Below are 19,225 nucleotides of genomic sequence, written 5' to 3'. Positions count from 1 at the left end.
GCGTGCTCGTAGACGTACGCTCACTCGTTCCAACACTGGAGCGAGTGCCTGCCGATGGCGGAGTTCACCATCAACGACTCGGTGCATGCCTCGACCGGGCATACACCGTTCTACGTGAATGCCATCAGGCACCCACGCCTCCCGAGTCTACTCGGGATGGTGGCTCCTTCCTTAAGTGGAGGAGGATCTACGACTGCAACGCAGCAGCCGCAGAATGCCGCTGACACTTGCACAGTGTCAGCCGCGACTACGCGCAACAAGAAGAAGAAGCACGCGTCTGTGCAGGGCACAGACGCCGACAAGAGCAAGAAGAAGAAGGAGAACGGGTCTGTGCAGGGCACAGACACCGCGAAGACGAACGCAGAGGCCGGGCCTACTGCTAGAAACGAGCTGAACGAGTTCAGCTCGGACGCAATCAACTTCGTGCAGCGCAGACAAGCCGTCATTCGGTTTGTCCAAGACGCTATTGCAGCTTCTGTCGACCGACAGAAGCTGAACGCAGACAACGTTGGCAGGGGCAACACTAATGAATTCAAGAAGGGTTCATTGGTTTTGTTAGCAACTCAAAACCTGCCTAAACATGCAGTTTCCGACTTCGGGGCGAGCAAGCTCGCTCCGCGCTTCATCGGGCCGTTCACGGTGTTGGCACGGCATGGCAACGCCTACACGCTAGATATTCCATCTAGCATGCGCCTCCATCCGACCTTTTACGTCGGGCGGCTGAAGCCATACCGGCAGCACGAGCCGCCTAGCTCGGCTGGCCCGAAGCGGAAGCCCCAGCGGGAGCGAACCTCTGCTCCAGCGCGTGAACGCGCTGGGCCAAGCGCACGACGCGACCTCCCACGTCGACAGAGATGTCCGACGCGGTCTGCGAGGCCTGAGCAACTTGAGCTCTCAGGGTCGCCATCTCCTGCTTCAGAGCGGCGAACTCACGGCTCTGAAGCTGCTCCACAGTAGCGACCCGCTCCTCGAGCGTCGGGCCAAGGTCAACCCCAGGTTGACCATACCCGGGGCGTGTTCCCACCACCGCCGCCTCCGATCCGCGATGCCCGCGGCTCAACACGCTGGATTGTTGAGCGTATTGTGAACCATAGTATCCCGAAAACGAACCGGCAGCCGGTTCGTTATCGTATTCGTTGGAGAGGGTTTCCGCCCCACCAAGATACATGGGAGCCACGGGACGTCCTGCTGCAGGACGTTCCGGAAATGGTGAGGGCGTACGAAGCTCACCACGCACTGCCGACGCGAAGGTAGTGCGAGCGCTGTGGTCACCTACAGCGCCCGAGGTCCCACGATCGTCGCGTTCCTCACGTGCCAAGAACTTGGCACGGAGATCCTTGAGACTCGCAGGTACACGAATTGTCGTGTACCCGTTTAGGTCGCGGTCGCTCAAGCGCGCCGCACCCGGAAGACACAACGTGCACTGTTGGCCTTCGGGCACAGCGCATGAAATACCAGCGTCCACAGAAGATCTGTGGAGCTGCTCCAACCTCCCGCGCGTCGAGAATGTCTCGAAGCGTTCACGGGCGTGCTTAACCCGCTCACAGTAAGCAGCCAGCTTCTTGTTGAAGTTCTCAACAAAAGCATTCCAACTTTGACAAAGTGCCTGCCACTCAGGCACTTTGCTGCGAGAAGAGGTCTTCTTGCTGGAGAAGTATCGGAGCTCGTGAAAGAGTCCGATATAGTAATCGCGCCTTTGATTCGTTAACGGATCAAAGTGCTGCTCCTCCGCCACAGCATCATCGTGGATCCCGCTGCATACGTACAGCGGAATTTCATTTGGAGGCACAGTGTTGCCCACACGGTCTGCGATCTCTGACGCAGACGGCATCCACGGATCGCGCGCTGCCTGAGCAGCGCGCGGAGAAATTGAAGACGCCACCTCACGCGGGGAGCTTAAAGCCCCAGCAGCGGAGAGCGGAGTTTCGCTCTCGCCGCGCGACCGCTTCGAGCTTGAAGCGTCCGAATCGTCTCCTTCACGAGGGCGTCTCGACCCCGCATGCGGGTCGAGACTATCACTGTCGATAGACTCCTTGCGCTTGTTGGAAGAGGCCTCGCCATCTTCCATCTCTACGTCGTCACTCCCGTAGTCAACGGCGTCGTTGACTACAGAGGAACCTTTGAGGACAATCTCCGACTGGGTTGTCCCCGACGCGGCCTTTGCAGCGAGCGCGTCGCGCTTTGCCTGCTGGCGCTCATGGTACTGAGCAACAGAGAGGTTACCCTCTGTTGCGGCGGCGGTCTTCTTCTGCGGCGAGCTCATTGCGGAATGAGCTCGAGTTTTCTTTCTCCCAACGTGAAGAATTGACGAATGGTCAATTTCCTGATTGACGTGCCGTGACTCGGCGCGTCTAACCTTGAGGGGGGGATGGTGTAACGGGGTTACACGCACAAGTGGCTACAGTCACTTGTAACTCTAACAGACACGACGTCTGTTAGAGGTTCGAAAGACTTTCTCGACCTTGGTGTAGACACACCAAAGGCTACATACATTTACGACCACCACGACGGGTGGTCCATAGAGACTTAGGATTCCTATTGGCTGAGAGCAGCATCTCTTAGCCAATGAGCGACATGCATAGCATTGGAATTCTGCCAACCAGCTGTTGGCAGATTCCTATCTTAGAATATTACATTTAGAGGAAGTCAGAAACATAAAACAAAAATAGCAGTTCTCATTTTAACCCAAAAACATTATTTTGATCGTTTATTTAGATTAATCTACACTCGGAGGCCCGAGTATAATTAACTCTAATTTAAACTAAGCTACGTTTCCTCACATACACGCGCACACGTGTAAGCGAAAGTAGTGAGCCAAAGTAGGCCCACTACAGTGCTATTTAACTAACGTTACTAGCAAGTAACGTTGCAACTGGAAGTGCAAAACGGAGTTAGACAACTCACTTTGGTTGGTTTGGTTTGCTTCAGGTGTGACTACAGACTAGAGCGTGAGAACAAGACGGTTAATACATAATACCCGCCTATTCCGTTTGAATCAATTATTACAGTCAATGTAAAGCACATAAAGTGGTGTCTGCCACATATTATTCCCTTGTAAATCCGAATATATCAGGCGTCTCGTTCTCACGCTCTAGTCTGTATATCTGTTATGCAGTCAATATTTTGGGAATTCCGTGACGCACTCAAATTCATTTTATTACTCTATTTATATATTGTGTGCCGTTTTACCATACTCTAATTGCAGGGCTAATAGTTATTAACGTAAAATATGAAATAAAGGACGGTGTAATATTTGTCAGTAAAATGAAAATTGCGCACTTTGTGTTATGCGCACCTCCCTAAAATCGAGCAGTGTCGGACTCTCTTCAAGTACATTTTCCTGATATCCTAAACCCCGCACAATCGAGGATGTGCTGCATCAGTAGCGTACAAATTGTTCGCTATTTGCTTTTAAGCATTACTTTAAAAGTAGGAGCATGACAGTCCTGCAGCGACTTCCTAACATCACTATATACCTTGGCTTCGCTCAGGCTACAAGGACTCTTAAAATCCACTAATGAATTTATTGCTTTGAATTAGGAAGTATGCCCCCTCCCCCCTTCCTATTTTGGATAAGTTAACCATAAATAAATAAGGCTCAATGAAAACTCCGCGACCTTTTTGAACCATATTTTCGTCGGTTATTAGTTACCTGTTTCTTGTAAAGTTTTTTCATCTTTTTATTACTGGGATTACGCAAATTCTGAACCGACTGCAGATTGGTTTGGTTACGCCGTGGCCACTTCAGTTGGTTCGAACTTCGGGCCTTTTGGTTGGTCAAACAGATTATCTTTCGCAAAAAGCCGCATCCCTAACAGGCCTGAGTGAACCTGTGGATGAGTCGCCCCCGACAGGCTGACATGGCTGGTGCCGGGCAATAACGCCAGCGTTGGGTCGCACATACGAAAATCATTGCTCTGGAGCTAATACACAATTCGTTTTTCTTTGTCTCTTTCTCGTATTTCACTCGCTCGCGCAGACACGCCCCCGCCTAATCGCGGGTATTGGCGACCAGCAAGTGCACCGAGCGCTCGCGCTGCTTCTCGGCCAGGATACCACCCACCCTGGTGTAAACAGTGTAAACAGTAAGGCTAGTCGCACTAAACGTCTTGAACGTTATATTGAAAGCACGATGTGTATTGTAGCACTGGTCACTTGGATTAACACACAGGTTCTGCCAGCCGTCCATGAGTCTTTATTTGGCGTTATACAGTACTAAAAAATACCGTTGGAATCAGCACGATCCCTGCTCCAACTGAATCAATCCTCGACCGTTAAGGGCTGTTGAAGCAAACAAAAAGCCGAGAAAACAACAGGGACTCGTCAATTTGGACGAATGATTTTGCTCCTCCGATATTTTTCTCAGATCTAAATAGGGCTCGGTGACCACGGACCGATAGATTGCAACATGTTATATCCAATATTCATGAAGCATCGATACTTTGGAATCTGATTTTACTCGTTCGCGCCCTCTGCGCCAATCTTGAAGTTGGACTCATTCTCCGGCTCCGCCGCCACCAGGTACTCCTCCTCCACGTTCTGAATGTGGCGGTACATCTTCACCCAGGTTTTCGGTGTGATGCCGTTGATGCCTTGGTAGATCTTCGGCTCCAGCTCGGCCATTGTGCTGCACAGGCTTCTGGCGATCGGTTTCTTGATTGCAGCCAAGATTTGTTCAATGGGCTGCAACTCGGGATGGTACGGGGGTGTAAAGAGCACCTGGTAGCCCCATTTTGCAGCAATCTCCACCGTCTCGTCGCATGTCTGGCCGCTCTTCTCCCCCACGACCCCCCCCCCCCCTCTGGCGGAGAAGCCACTTAACGTGGGCCCTTGAGGGGGGGGGGGGGGGTCGGCGTCACGCTTGTGATACTTGGCGCCGTCCATCATAATGCCATCATGATGTCACACTCGCCGTACTCGTCGGGCAGCGTCTCACACAACTGCCAAAACCACCGCTCAAACTTTTCACTGGTAAAGTCGCCGTGGTAGTCACCCGCGGACGTAATGGCAGCTTTATCAGCGGTCCACACTTTGACGGATCCTTTGACCCACTCACCGCGTGTGCGAAGCTTACCGACTTGCGTGATGGCGCCGGCGCCGGTAATGCAGAAGCGCCGCCCTTTCCCGGATGGGAGTGAGCGGCAAATCTTGGGTAGAAGCCACGTCCGCTGGGCGACGTGGTGGAGATTGCAGTAAGACTCGTCTAGGAAGACTTCAGTTCGGATGGCAGTGCGCTTGTTGAGGTTGGTGCGCTTGTTGAGGCTGGTGCGCTTGTTGAGGTTGGTGCGCTTGCGCTCCAGGTGGATACGCCGGTAGATCACGTTGGCCACGTTGTCGGCGCCGATGTCGCGCCGCTCGCCAACCTTGAACGAGCAGTCCATTGTCCGTAGCGCACGCCGAACAGTGCGTGCTGAGACGCCATCACCTGTCAGTCCTTGTACCTTGTCGGCGACGTGCTGCGCCGTGGCGGTCTTGCCGGAAATATTTCGGTCGGTAAGGATTTGCTTGATTAAATTACTGTATTTTTCGACGGTCTCCCTCAGACGAGCTGGTGGCTCAGCGGGCGGCGCTGTCGTGTCCCCGCGTTTGAGCTTGTTCTCGGCTGCGAGGACGCACGCGATGGTGGTCATACCAAAGACAAGACACTTGTGAACGCGCAGTGTACGGCGCGTCGAGTTCTTGCTGAGCCTCAGCATGAAAATAGCGGTGGGTTCGGAGAATCACTGCTTTTCGGGGGTGGAGATTGGCTTCATGATGGCAAAATTCCAAATGAGCTAGCCTAATGGTAGAGAATATATTATCCGTATGGAACGACGCTTCTTTTGCTGTAAAGAAACTCTTGTGGCTGCCCTACATCCTCAGCTATAGCCACAAGAAAAACTGGTGTATCAATCCTGGTGGCTAGTACAATACCAAGCAGTCCCGAATACGACTCAAGACATAATCAACTCAGTACTTCATTCTTTTTGATCTGAATATTCATGCAGACTATTCTAAAGTTACTCAAAACGCTCGATTTGCTGGTAATTTTGGTTTGGTTTGAACTATGAACCTGGAGGTTGATTTGGTTAGTTTCAGGCGTGCATTTACTAAAACCAAAGTTTGATAAGTTACGTTTATCAATATTTTAGTGTACTTTGGATTTTGTGTTGCATATTTCCAAGACAGTTAGAATCGCAAGCATCCCACGAGCAGGGGCGCGAGCGAGCGAAAAACACTCAGCTCACTTCAAATCGCGAGCTTGGCTCTCCTGCTCCCTCGTATAATCACGACACCAACGAGCAGCTCTATTAAGGAAAAACTGATAGGCTAAAATGGCTCGATTTTGTGTCAACTTTACGCTCGACGGGGGTGCCCAATAACAAAATAATGACTGTGATCCTAGGCAAGAGTAATTACAGATGCCGATGATACCCTACCAGTTTGGTTTTCGGTGAGGTACATTCCAGTCATTTAAGAAACCTAACGACTAAGCCAATGGCTGATGATACCCCCACCAGCGTAAAGAAAGGGTCTAACTGACAGTTAGGCGCTCATTTTAAGTCTTATTGTAATAACCGGCTAAAACGCCCATCTGTAGCAACCTCTTATTAGATCTCAATTGCCAAATTAATCAGAGTACAAATCAGGGTATAAATCGATTTTGATCCATATGCATCGCCAGGCTGCACGATTACCCAGTAAAAGGTGGACATTCTGCTCCAAACGCGTCTATATCTACTGGTTTCACATTAATCGATCGTGTAATCTCCACACCCACTCACATATGCATCGCAGGGACGCGATCGATTTACAAATCGATCCAGCTAAATCAGGGTGCTAATCGATCGATTTACGACCAAAATAGGCAAAAGAACGGTTTTCACAATACAAAAAAATCAAATCACAGCGTAGAGCTGCAAAAGCTTCTCCCATCTTTGATGTAAGCAGCTACAGATCCGCAAGCGCGCTCACGAGGTTTCAGCTATTCGTGCTCATTCCCGCGAGCAGTACTCTCGCTCAGCCCCTGGGGTGCTTGGTAATCTTCAACAAGGGGTTCGTAATACAGCTGAAGGTTTACGGGTCACCCGGGTAGGTCAGGTTGCTAACTATTTTTGCGCTATGAACTATCATGCTACAAAAATTGCTCACTAAAAACAAACAACACTAGACAAAATTATTCACGTTGAGCTTGCGAGCATTTGCCTCGTTGAAGTCGAGACATATCTCGTTTAGCACCTTCGCCATCTCCCATTGGCCATGCATGCCTTATTTTAGTCTCCTCATTGTGCCGGATTATGGTGCATTGAGTTTGGGTTGGTCATTTTGTTGTAATGCATCACGGTGTACATGCACTTCTGTCCCTGAGCACTGTTCATTGAGCATTGGCACTAACTTCGCTTCATTTTGTGTCTACGTTATACACAGCTATGCACGTACTCCAGCGCCCCGGGTATCATAGCCGACGTCGGAGGTGACGTTGGCACGGGAGCACCGCCGCCCGTAGCAACAGCAGCTCGAGTAGCATACGTACCACGATCTGGATGTCCAGCACGAAAACTAAAGAGTGAGTCGGTGTACGAAAGGCTCTAGTCATTCTTTTAGACGCCGTTCTCGATGATAGTTATACTAGTGCATTCTTAAATCTTTTGGCGCAAAATCCTTGTCAGGACGGACCTACCAGGAAACCTTCAGCTCAGTCACGAGCCCCTTGTTAAAAAAACTACAACAATTTCGAAAAGACCGCCAAATCTAGATTTTTTATTTTGGCGGAAAATAGAAATGTCGATTACTGAAAAAGGTGCAATATTTGGGAACCACTAGTGCACCGCAATTCGTCTGCACTCGCATAAAATATGCACCTACATCAACTAATCATATGAAGCGACTTACATATTTTTGTTTAATCAGAACAATTATGATACCCGACAAATATTGCCGCTTGCAAATACTTTGCCCTCTAAAATAGACCTCTAAAATAGACCACGCCTGTCTCTTAATATGAGTGGACACGAGATAGGCGAGGGGTGATTTAGCTTTATGCTTTGGTGGGGGCCGCTTTAAGGCCTAGAAACTCGGTTTGGCCCGTCTAGAATGGCATTTCTGCGTTTCCAAGTCGTAGCAAAGTGTAAAACAGACCCCAACCTTGCATCTTAGACCTGTACTGGCGAGATATATAAATCAGACCTAGGTCTCAATTAAGAGCTTGCTAGACTAAAATCGAGATTATTAACGAGATAATAAGCATGCGTTGGCCAAAATATCTGCAAACGGCAATAAGCTATAATCAACATATTACAGTTGTAGCTTATACAACATGCTTAATTCGTATGTGATACTATGAGATCAACGGGAGCTTTGCAATTTCGCACGCTGCTGCGATAACTTGCGTGACCAATCTGGACTTGTGAGTTCGCACAAGCCTGAAATCACTGGGGGCAGCGCAAACGAACACCGTCTTGGTGCTGGCTCAAATTCACACTCTGACGCAAACGAATAGGTATGTGCCACTGGTGACGTCCAAATAACTTGTTACGAGCACGATGATGGAGCTCGCAGCAACGATTGAAGGCCACCACGACCGGCTTCTTCTATACGTTGGCGAGGAAGATGATAACAAGATTAGCCAGGAGTTTAACCCCCCCCCCCCCCGCACTCGCGGGGGTTTTCGGTCCCTGGCTTTGATCAATATACACCATGTTAAAGCTGTATACTACATGTTAAAAGTATGCGTATTTGATCTAACTATTGCCTTCCGTAAGTACGACACATTTCTATAACCTGCGGGAAACTGAATGACACAGACAGACGCACATGTTGTCTAAGACGCCCTCGGATGGGTAGCTAAATTTCAACAGGGTGTATATACTACAACTTGCAGTGTACTTTTTATTGATGGTGAACAAAAATCAAACACAAGGGCGGGTTTATGCTGGAAGTATCCTATGATTGCATCCCAACATACCAGGTTATGCATGCCTTGAAAACAAAAAACCTGCTGTACCTAGCTAGCAATCAAGTGACACGTCTTCCCAACCGCGGGCTAATGGCGTCTTAGCATTATTAAAGCGCACGTCCTGCTCGGTTTTATTGGATTGGGCCACCTCACCAGGCTGCATTCTCTCTGAGGGGTGCATATAAGTACTTACATGCGCAATATAACCCTTACATAGCAAAATATAGTGTCTACGGTGCTCATTCTTTCCAGCTTACCTCTTCTTTTACATACCCTGGTATATCGGACGAGATTCATCTTGCATTTCGAGCCACTATGCACAATCATGTATTATATCCTGTCTAATCTGATCAGAGTACCCGGGGCATAGTAGGGGTAGCACTGTCTCATACGCATGATGGGGAGAGCGGTTCCTGTTAGCAATCAAATAATCAGTCTAATCCACCATTCTCTGCAATTACTACTCGTTCTTTGTGCATATTTTCACCTACACCTGTGCATTTCACGTAGAAAAAGACGTGCTGTTCTTTTTCTACGTGAAATGCACAGGTGTAGATGAAAATATGCACGAGCACCAGCAACAATTCGATTCACGCAGCGATTGAGGGCTTCGATCACCGCCTAGCCAGCTTCCACGAGATGTGGCAGCTTGAAGAAGCTGCATCGAGGTTCACGAAACTGGCGCTTTTCGGCGGAGGTATAGCTACCGTATTCCCCAACAACGCCACGGTGGAGTCCGACTTCTCACTTATTGAATGCGAGAAAACGGACCGGCGGACGTCGCTAAACAGATGTAGCCCTTGAAGGTGTCCTGCATTGCAAACAGTGGCACTCTAGATTCGTAGAAGACAAACAATAGCTCGGCGGGCAGTGAATCCCATATTTTACACTTCAAATGAGTCCAAATATTCTGAAAATCGGGGAAACTTGACTATTCCCGGATTGGTAGAGGTCTAGTGGTGACCACAAAATCATGAGAGGCGATAGCGGGCTGGCATTTACGTTACTCAATCATCATTCACTCACTCTTTCAAGCCTACCCATTCACCCACCCACTCTCACCTCCTGTCGTTTTCCGCTTATACTCCCACCCATTTTCTCACTCAATAACGTACTTACTTATATACTCACTTACTCAAACAAAATATCCCTCACTGTTTCGCTCACGTCACCTCTCAATAACAGAATCACCCAACTCTCCTTACTCTCAACTCACTCACTCAAGCAACCAAAAATAAGCTCAGAGCGCACCTCAGTATTTATTTAGGCCGTGGTCAAGATGGCACACTAATATTGTCAATTCCGTTGAAAATGTCCAAATCGGACCGATTTCGAAAATCGACCAATACAAATCCAAGTACAGATTGAAACCGCTCCAAACAAGAATGCCATATGTTAATCGTACTTAATCGAGTTCCAATAGACAATCCAAGTGGCCGGGGCGATTGGGGAGCGATTTGGCTCGGGCGATTGCAGTCGGCCGGTTCGGAAATTTTGAGTAGAACCCACAATAGCTGTATCATGCGCATTTAGTGCACAAAATAACTCCTTTGGGCATTTTGAGGTTTTATGCCTCATTTTTAGCAAGTATCTCGAAATCGCTACATGTACTTTTGAAATTCATGGTAGAGCTTTTATCCACGAAGTTGCTATTTCGCCTGGAGCTGTAAAAACAGATCACTCGAAATGGTTGGTTGTAGCGAAACAGCTCGAACTATGCTATTTCAACTCGTACACGGACTTATAGTTTTCAACCAGATTATTCCTAATTAACACATGCGCCGGGCAAACATAACCGCACATAAATTGGGAAACGCGACTGGAATGTCCACGCCTTTTTAGCTAACATATTTATATTAATCGGATTTGAATACCCGTACATAAGGGTATAAAACTAGCTACAAAGCGAAAATGGTTAGCAAATAGGAACGTGTAATCATGCTTGGATAAGCTGGCGAGACTCGACTCTGTCTAATTTAGCGTCGGCGGATAAGAGCTACCGATACGCCTTTGGGCCAATATAACCCGGACTTTTGAGTCGTCCATGTCAATAAAACTTCGGCCGAGTCTAGTGCACTATCTCTAAATGCTTTGGCATCTTCCATATTGGACGCTACAAAGCTGATGGCTTACATCGGCACCTACAGAGCTATAATTATTTAGACCAAATAGCTCGGGATGTCGACTTCCACGGTGACATTCCGCCTTACTTACAAACAAATCTGTTGCGAATCGGGTTAAGCAGATGGTCCTGCTTGCTATTCGCTATGATTATTTCTAGTCTAAAATAGAGGTGGCGAATCTAATTAGGAGATCAGTCAAAAATACAAAATAAATAAGACTTTGAAGTCTAAATTAGCCAGAAAAACCTCGATCAATTTACTATCCGATTAGACATTCGGGGTGCCGATCACAATAAAACACATTAAATCGAGTTATTACTCTCGCTAGGATGAATCCGTAATAATCATGCAAATAATGCCTTACGACGGCCTGCATTGCTATACTGAACGTAAAGAGCTCCAATACGACGACAGTTGGGCTGTGATTGTGATTGTACCATCAGGTTTTGTAAGACCATGTTCAATTGAAATACTCTGTTTCGCTAAAATGAAAACAGTCATCCAACTACCGTATAATCGTAGTCCTAAGGGTCACCCGACCTGCACTGGTTGCACATCCTTCCAATAATCACACATGTTCGAATCCAATTTTAGTAATCCGAAGACTAAATTTTATTCCGTGTTTTTAGTATGAATTCTTCTGATCGTTATTATCACGTTTTTGGATATCATCGTTTTTGGATGTAATATCCTCGGTTTTAGATACAATATCATCGGGTTTAGATGCAATATCATGAATTTCAGATCGAGTTTAGCTACTACCTACTCGTACTTCGCTGTCGCTACTACTACCATCTGAAATGTCGTCGTCCGAGCAAACTTCATCACCGGCTAGACGGCGTTTCTCTAACTCCTCGACAATGCCGTTCTCGATTTCATCACTTTTAAGCCCATCGGTGCAAGAGCGAGTATCGTTCAAGATGCCAACTCGGGCGAAGCCACCGATGATCGTTTAAGTAGTCAGGTCATTCCAGCACGACACAAACCTTTGTGTGATGTCCACTCGGTTGGGAGCCGTGAGTTTAAACGGCTCCTCTTTATACTCTTCTCTCAGCCGGGCTACTTCTTCATCCGCCTCCACCTGAATGAGCTCCTTTCTAGCCACCATGATCTTTTGCCCCAGCTCTTCTCGTTTTTGCTCCCTTCGCTTTTCATCTGCGCGATATTTGACGAGTTCGTCTCGAAGTCTGTCGACCCAACGCTTTCGCAAAGCCGTTTTAAACGGTTTGTTCCAGGATACGTCTGCCGGTTGGCAGGCGTATGTGTACTTCGGTGGCACTTTCAGCAAGATGACGCTCAGAGAGGCTGCATACTCCAGGCTATCGGCCGTCCAATGGCCACCAAAATCATCCCAGAGTAGAAGGACGTTCTCATCTGGGTTTTCTCGACCAGCGAAATTGTACTCCAGAAACTTCAGGGACAATTCATGGTTCCACCACGCGGCCTTGTTACCGTATATCTGGCACTCATTCTCCTCTCGCAGCGCGCGAACTTCTTTCCACACGGTGACACCGAATCCATTTCGCAGATTTTTGTTGGCTTCCTTTTTCGGATCTGTCTTGGCAGGTGTGCTTTTAAACAACAAAAAAGGAGGGGTCTTATTTCCTTCCCAGTCGGCAAGTAGCATCGCAGTGGCTCTTGTTTTGTCCTTGCTGGCGCATTTCACCCAGACTGTCTTGACGCCGCGAGTCGTTATTGTCTGCTTCGGCAATAACTCGAAAAAAACAGCTACAATATCGTCAGTAAGCATAACGAAAACAATTCATACAAAACCTTTGTTACCTGTCTGATCGGCGTTATACACATTTACACAGCGGTTTTCAACGATCGTTGTGCGAACGAGTGCACGGAATGCTTGCAGGGCTTATTGCGCTTCGTCTGGCGTAGTCTGGCCTTGACGGGTTCGCGTCCGAAGTGACAGTTTGTGCCGACGTAGAAAAAACTTGCACCAGGTATCCGAAGCCCCAAATTTGTCACCTAATGCGCAGTCCGCTGCGATTTCCTTCGCTTGGAGTTCTAGCATGAGCCGAGAAACAGGTGCACCGTCCTTCCGAAGGGTATTTACTCACATAACCAGTTCGGTTTCAGCCGCGGCCGGAAGAACGGTGCCTTGAACTAGTTCACGGACGTTGAGATGGCTCGCACGGCCGCTTTTGCACACGGCGCAAATATGACCCGCTTGCTTCAGCCACTTGTTTATCTGCTTCTTTTTGGCGCGCAGTCGTTTGTCTGCCACGTCTCCATAGAAGAAAGCAATGGTCCCATCGAGGTCGTTACCTTTCTCAATGTAGTTAATTACCTTGCGCTTGTGTGAATAATCGACCGGGACTCGCTCGTACGTTCGTCACTTTCTACCTCTTCCATTGATGCAGGACCGAGTCATGTGAACTGCTTCGCGTCTCTTCCGAACTGGCGATTTAGCAGACCCATAACTTAAAAATAGGAGCTGGCTATAAAAATCATATGTTGTTTTCAACGAGTGTCATTGGTCAAATAGTTAGTGACCTTTAGAACTAAGCGACGCTTAGAACTACAATTATGCGGTAATCAGCCTTCTTCAACAGCCCTGACAGAAATCGCTGCTTCGTAGGAAAAAGTTATATCATGAATAACCAAAGTATCTATTTCGAGCCCTTGCGGCTTTGCCAAGCAGTTATTTGAGTACCCGGCCCAATTGGTAAGTAGCTTGAGTGCATTAAGTGGTATATAATTAAAAAATATATAATCATATATACGTCAATGTGTGACAGCTTGGCCGAGTGGTTAAGGCGATGGACTTGAAATCCATTGGGGTAACCCGCGTGAGTTCAAACCTCACAGCTGTCGATTTTTTGAAAAGGTTCGTGAACTTGGCCCACCGACGGGTACCCAAGGTGAGAAGCAGCAATTTTACGGAAATTAGAATACCTCCTCCATTAGCCGGCAGTTAGGGAGCGGTGTACAAGAGAAATCCCGCGACCTGCAAATGTCGCGGAGCCGCTTCGCCACGCAACTGAGCACTTCAAGACCACTAGTGTGTTCGCGTATCCGCCTCGCAAGCACAACAGAAGAAGGCCAATCCTGGTGGACTGCAGGCTCGGCTGCCAGCTATGTATCCCCAGCGCCGCAACACACTACCGCACGGCGACGGCGTGCGACCTCTCCTTGACGACGCTCTTCCGAGAGCCGAAGATTCGCGATCTCCGCATCGGTACGAGCATCGTCAAGCCGCTCCTGACCGACATCAACAAGCTTCAGCGCATGGAGTTTCGTGCGCAGCACATTGACCCATCAACCATGCTTTTCGACGACATGGGATATATTATCCATGAACTGTTCTACATGACCACCGTGAAGAGGCGATTGCCTGATGAGCACACGCTCACCGGTCGCATCCGTAGTAGTAAGAGGCACATTCCGAAGGCTGCAGTTGCCAGACCTCGTTGGGTCCCAGGAACGGGCGAGTTTTTCGACGACAAGCTTGGTCTGTGGTCCCTTTGAACCATGGACCAGCTCAACGTAGCGGTCGCTACAAATCGGCAGGCACACTGATACCAAAGGGGCAGCCAGTCAACAAAGCACGCACCGCGACATGTCAATGCAGCGGGGCTACCGGTGATCAAGATTACGCTGTCCGGAGCCTCCCCCCCACACACACACATACTCACAATGTACCTATGTACCTGACGACGTTGCACTGTAGGATGCAGTGTATGCGAGCGGCTGTAACGTGGAGCTACGCTTATAACCCCCGAACAGCCCCAACCTGAGCGTTCTCAACGTCTCCATCTTCAACGCCATCCAGACTCGCCAGCAGCTCAAGACGCAAGCACACTGTACGAGCTCGTGGTCAACGTGAAGGATACGTATGGCGAGGTTCCGACCTCGATGCTGCAGCGTTTCTGACGATCAAGGGCAAACTGGACAGCTGCATTGCCGCTGACGAATATGCTTGTTTTTGGCCTTTTTAAGCCAAGGTATGCGGAAAATGACCAGCTTATACGAGAGGGACACTTCCCCGCCGTATTCCTTGCTGTCCGGCCACTGCGTTGATCATCTGTATTCAGCTTGGATTTGACGGAACGAACCACAGTGAAATCTATGTGAAATAATCTAATGTTGTGAAACACGCTTTTTTCTGAAACTATCCAAAGGGGTAGCATTTCCTAACACAGCCAGCACACTACTGAACAAGCTGCAATAGCATTCATTGGAAGGGTTTTCCAATCCGACAAGAAAAGCCGAAGTCAATGTACTGTCTCTACAGAAGCGGTATACAAAACATGCCAGCACACTGTTCCTTGGCGAATCATCGTGGACACCCCTTCGGCTTCACCGGGAAGTGATCACGTAGTGTACTCTTCGAGCAAAATGTCGTTATTTCCCGCAGGGGAGGGTGGGGGACAATTGTGCCATAAAGTAGATATATGCAGTGCACAATTGTCCGAATGTTCTGAGGAGTTAACGCTTCTATAGCGGTGGAGAGCTGTGCACTTACTGATGACCAAGCGCTGACGACTGCAGTCAAATTCTAGGCCAAGTCGCCAAGTGGGATGCAACTAAATGCATCTGTACCTAAGGGCCGTTCTTAAGTTGCCGCTCCCTTTTCGACCAAACTCGTCCGTGAGATGACATTTTAAAACTTCTCGTTCTCCACAACGACGACGTAATAGAACGAAAAAGAATACATATTTAGATAGGGCAGACATAGCAGAACGAAGTCATGCAAATTTGGTGCTCCTTGTGAAGAAATGAAGGTGCTACGGCTAATTTCCCAACTCCCAACAACGCGAAAAAAATGCGGGAGCGGGAGAACACGAGTCCTAAAGTCGGGTGCTCTAAGCCAATCACATATCTCAATTTTCTCGCGGAAGCTGGGAGCGGGAACTTAAGAACAGCCCTACAAGTGGGTACCAGGGTTGTGTTAAGACCCGACGAGGCCCCGGCCACTATCTGCTACTCTACCGAGTATAATTTCACCAGCCAATCAAAACCAGCCATCTCCGTCTCTCGCTTGACCGCTCCTTGATTACCCTTGATTGAACTCGACTCAAGGGCTGGCGCACTTTCCAATGCCACAGAGCCTTCGGGCTTAGTAACTGTTGTTGGTGCGATCATATAAATTAGCGCACGACAAAAAACCACAGCTCGTGTATAACATTTTTGGCTCACAGACACGTGCACAAATGCTCAATACAGTCGGCTGAGTGGCCCCTCTCCGCTCACTTCACTTCCCCTTGTATTGCATGACAGTACCGTACATATTGCCAGGCCCCATCAGTGTAGGGGCATTGTGAGTGCTGCTGGTTGACGTTGCAGCGCCAAGGTAAACAGTGGACTAGACGTTGGGGTCATCATCCCGGTCAATTTGTGTACGCCACACCACGTCTGCATTGAGGTTATCCGCTCAAGTGTTTACAGTGGTCGACAGCACCGAGGACCCATAACTTCGTAACTTCATCAATATTTGGTCAATTTTGATAAAAATAGGACCAGTCGCTTCACCTCGGTAAACTGCATCTATGCTAAACACAGCATAAAACAACGAGAAAAGGACGGATCAAAATCGTCCTAAAAAGAATTGACCTAAACCATACAAGTTTTTCAGCCAATCAGCGCATTGGATTGGCACCTCATATTTTTATAAGGTGTCAAATCCTATACGATAATAATATTAGTGGCGACGGTTAATCGTGATTACATACTGAGCTCAGTATTATATTGGAATTTCTTTCTATGAGGTTTTTATGTGTTCTACGTATCGCACAGCTGCAATTGAGTCTTACTTTTTTCAGGTTTTGCACGCTGATTTCAAATATGTATAATTTGGGTGAGGTCATTTTTGGGTCCTCGATGCTGTCGGCCACTGTTAATTACGGCGAATTCGTTTGACAATCCCATTGACAACGGCTTCGAAGCCACTTTTTGATCTAATCAAACAATTCTAGTACGACTCTTAGCTAGCAACGTGATTAAACAAGTGACTGAACTCCGCTATACCCGATGGTCGCGTTCCAGCAACCATTTTGGGGCATGAAATGCTCCGGTACAGTGTTCACGGTAATTAGTCTGAGTTCAAAAATAGTTTGAGTTCGTTAATAGTCTGAGTCAGCCTATTTATTGTGGTAGCTCAATTTTAGAATTCATAAATAGTCTGACAACTTCAAGTTCAAAATTAGTCTTACCTGCCCGGGCGGTTAAGGATAAAGTTGCCGATGTTCATACCCCGATTTGAGTTACCCTTTACTGCTGCTGTGATGTTTTCTCCTGTACTAGAGTTGTTATTCTTTGTTGTGGTATCGGAAATTGAAGATTTTCGACGTGATTGCCCCGCCGTCCCGAGAATCAACCACAGTCGAGGGCAATCAAGAGCGGTCAAGCGAGAGACGAAGACGACGGCTTTTGACCGGCGGATGACATGATTATCGTTGAAGTGACAGATAGTGGCCGGAGCCTCGTCGGGTCCTAATACAAGAGGCTTCGTGGTACCCACTTTTAGGTACAGATGCATTTAGTTGCGTACTTCGACCGCACTTATTAGTGTGGCCGCGGTCGTCATTTGATGTGTCCGGGATCGCCCCGTTGCGATCGTTCACACTTCATATTTGTATAGAGACATTGGACTAGTCAAAGGATGACCAGAACGAGGCTCCCAGAGCCTCACAAACTCAGTAATAAAAAGACAGTCTTCCCCCAAAGCTAACAAGGGTCAAGTCCGACTTCGGTAAGTGTAGCTAGCTTATTGTAGTGCCTGGACACGCTCGGCTGCGTGTGGATGCCTGTCGGGGAGCTTATCGTGCATTGACCGAGAGTTTCCTTGGCAGCACCAAGAGTTGGCGTGGCCAGAGAGGCAGGAACGGTATTAGAGTATCGTTCGGTATATATTTGTGTCCCTGAGTGTATTAGTCTACCTACCGAGGTTTTACCTTGGTCCCCCTGTATAAGGCCTAACACGCCGGTACCCTTCCTTTCTGAGGGACTGCAGTGGGGTTGCGCGAAAGCGCTACATAGTATCCTAGCCTTAGCTCGTGGCTAGTGGTACAGGTTTCTGGGTTGACCGAAGATAACCTAAGGTGCACAGAGGCGCTTGCAACCGACCCGGTGTAAGGGATCGTTCCTGGTCTTCAGGTTTTGATCCAATAAGCGCTTACCTTTGCGGGTCAGCGTGTTGTTGGTGTCTCTAATACCTTTTGGTAGAAGGGAATTTTAGTGGTATTACCACACCACATTGTACTCAACTCAGTCAATGCATATTGTCGTAATTTGTAGGGTAAATTTCGGAATGTGACGCAAAATGACAAGGATTTCTGTCGAGAGCACACTTTTCAGGTTCAGAAGCATTCGCTAGGGCAGGGCCGAGATTCGCTAGGGCAGGGCCGAGATTATTACCTCCAGCGGTGAGCAAGGCACCCATGCTGTCGGCGAATGCTTTATGCAGATCGGGCAGTGTCGCTCAAGCGACGCAGGCAGTACAACTATCACCAGAGGGCGACGTCACCGCCTTTAGCACGTTTACTAAATGCTATACCGACGCAATTGATGCGTCACTGCCTTGCATAGCGTTCGGTGGGCTGCCAGCTATCGATGATCGAATGCACTTGGAAGAAATCCTTGTACCACCAAATCTTCATTTTGCGTCACATTCCGCAACTTTTCCTAATTTGTGTAAGCTAGTAAATTACGTCGTCATTTCGAAGATAAATACGCATGAATAGCAAGCCTGACCAAGGACTGTTTGTAAAATCAAAGTTGGCAAGAATGGCCGTGGTCGGGGAAACTACAAAAGCCTGGCAAAAATCTTCCACTTGCGTAATCGCTGCTAATTCCCAGAAAGATTACATGTAGAGCGACATGACCTGCGCTCAGGAAGCTGCGATGCGGGTCGTCCCTTGGGATAAATGGCACGTAGACTGTTGCCCAGCTCTATTCTCGTCTGACAAAACACCGTTTACATTTTAAAGGCGAATACTTATGAGTATGTGACTTAAATTCCAGTAGATACACGGCAAGATACATGAGAGGTGAGACTATTTACGTGCTTCATAAATAGTCTTAGTCAATATATAGTCTTAGTAAAACTATTTAATGTAAGCAAGTCCAAAACCTACTTACATTAAATAGTCTCAGTCAGACTAATTACCGTGAACACTGTAGCTTAAAATAAACAGGAAAAGACAAAGTACGGCCG

General features: G+C 48.0%; 4 protein-coding genes and 1 non-coding gene across 5 annotated transcripts; 1 reads left to right on the top strand and 4 right to left on the bottom strand.

The window, feature by feature from the left end:
* Positions 1-4,494: 4,494 nt before the first annotated feature.
* PHYSODRAFT_382865 (hypothetical protein) lies at positions 4,495-4,743 on the bottom strand (the record flags this gene model as incomplete). Its single annotated transcript, XM_009536862.1, has 1 exon — positions 4,495-4,743. A coding segment is annotated over one exon (249 nt), but the record flags the coding sequence as incomplete, so codon positions are not given.
* Positions 4,744-4,883: 140 nt separating this feature from the next.
* PHYSODRAFT_523629 (hypothetical protein) lies at positions 4,884-5,381 on the bottom strand (the record flags this gene model as incomplete). Its single annotated transcript, XM_009536861.1, has 1 exon — positions 4,884-5,381. The coding sequence occupies one exon, from the start codon at positions 5,379-5,381 to the stop codon at positions 4,884-4,886; it is 498 nt and encodes a 165-aa protein (XP_009535156.1).
* A 6,848-nt stretch (positions 5,382-12,229) lies between these two features.
* PHYSODRAFT_378740 (hypothetical protein) lies at positions 12,230-12,430 on the bottom strand (the record flags this gene model as incomplete). The annotated part of the gene is made up of 1 exon (XM_009536860.1): positions 12,230-12,430. A coding segment is annotated over one exon (201 nt), but the record flags the coding sequence as incomplete, so codon positions are not given.
* Positions 12,431-12,547: 117 nt separating this feature from the next.
* Positions 12,548-12,808, bottom strand: PHYSODRAFT_521521 (hypothetical protein; the record flags this gene model as incomplete). Its single annotated transcript, XM_009536859.1, has 1 exon — positions 12,548-12,808. A coding segment is annotated over one exon (261 nt), but the record flags the coding sequence as incomplete, so codon positions are not given.
* A 995-nt stretch (positions 12,809-13,803) lies between these two features.
* On the top strand, positions 13,804-13,884 carry PHYSODRAFT_t1422. Its single transcript has one exon. It is a non-coding gene; the product is annotated as a tRNA-Ser (tRNA).
* The last annotated feature ends 5,341 nt before the right edge of the window (positions 13,885-19,225 follow it).

The sequence above is a fragment of the Phytophthora sojae genome (genome assembly GCF_000149755.1).
Source record: "Phytophthora sojae unplaced genomic scaffold PHYSOscaffold_9, whole genome shotgun sequence".
In the NCBI taxonomy this organism is placed as follows: domain Eukaryota; phylum Oomycota; class Peronosporomycetes; order Peronosporales; family Peronosporaceae; genus Phytophthora; species Phytophthora sojae.
This window is presented reverse-complemented; position numbering and strand designations above follow the sequence as displayed.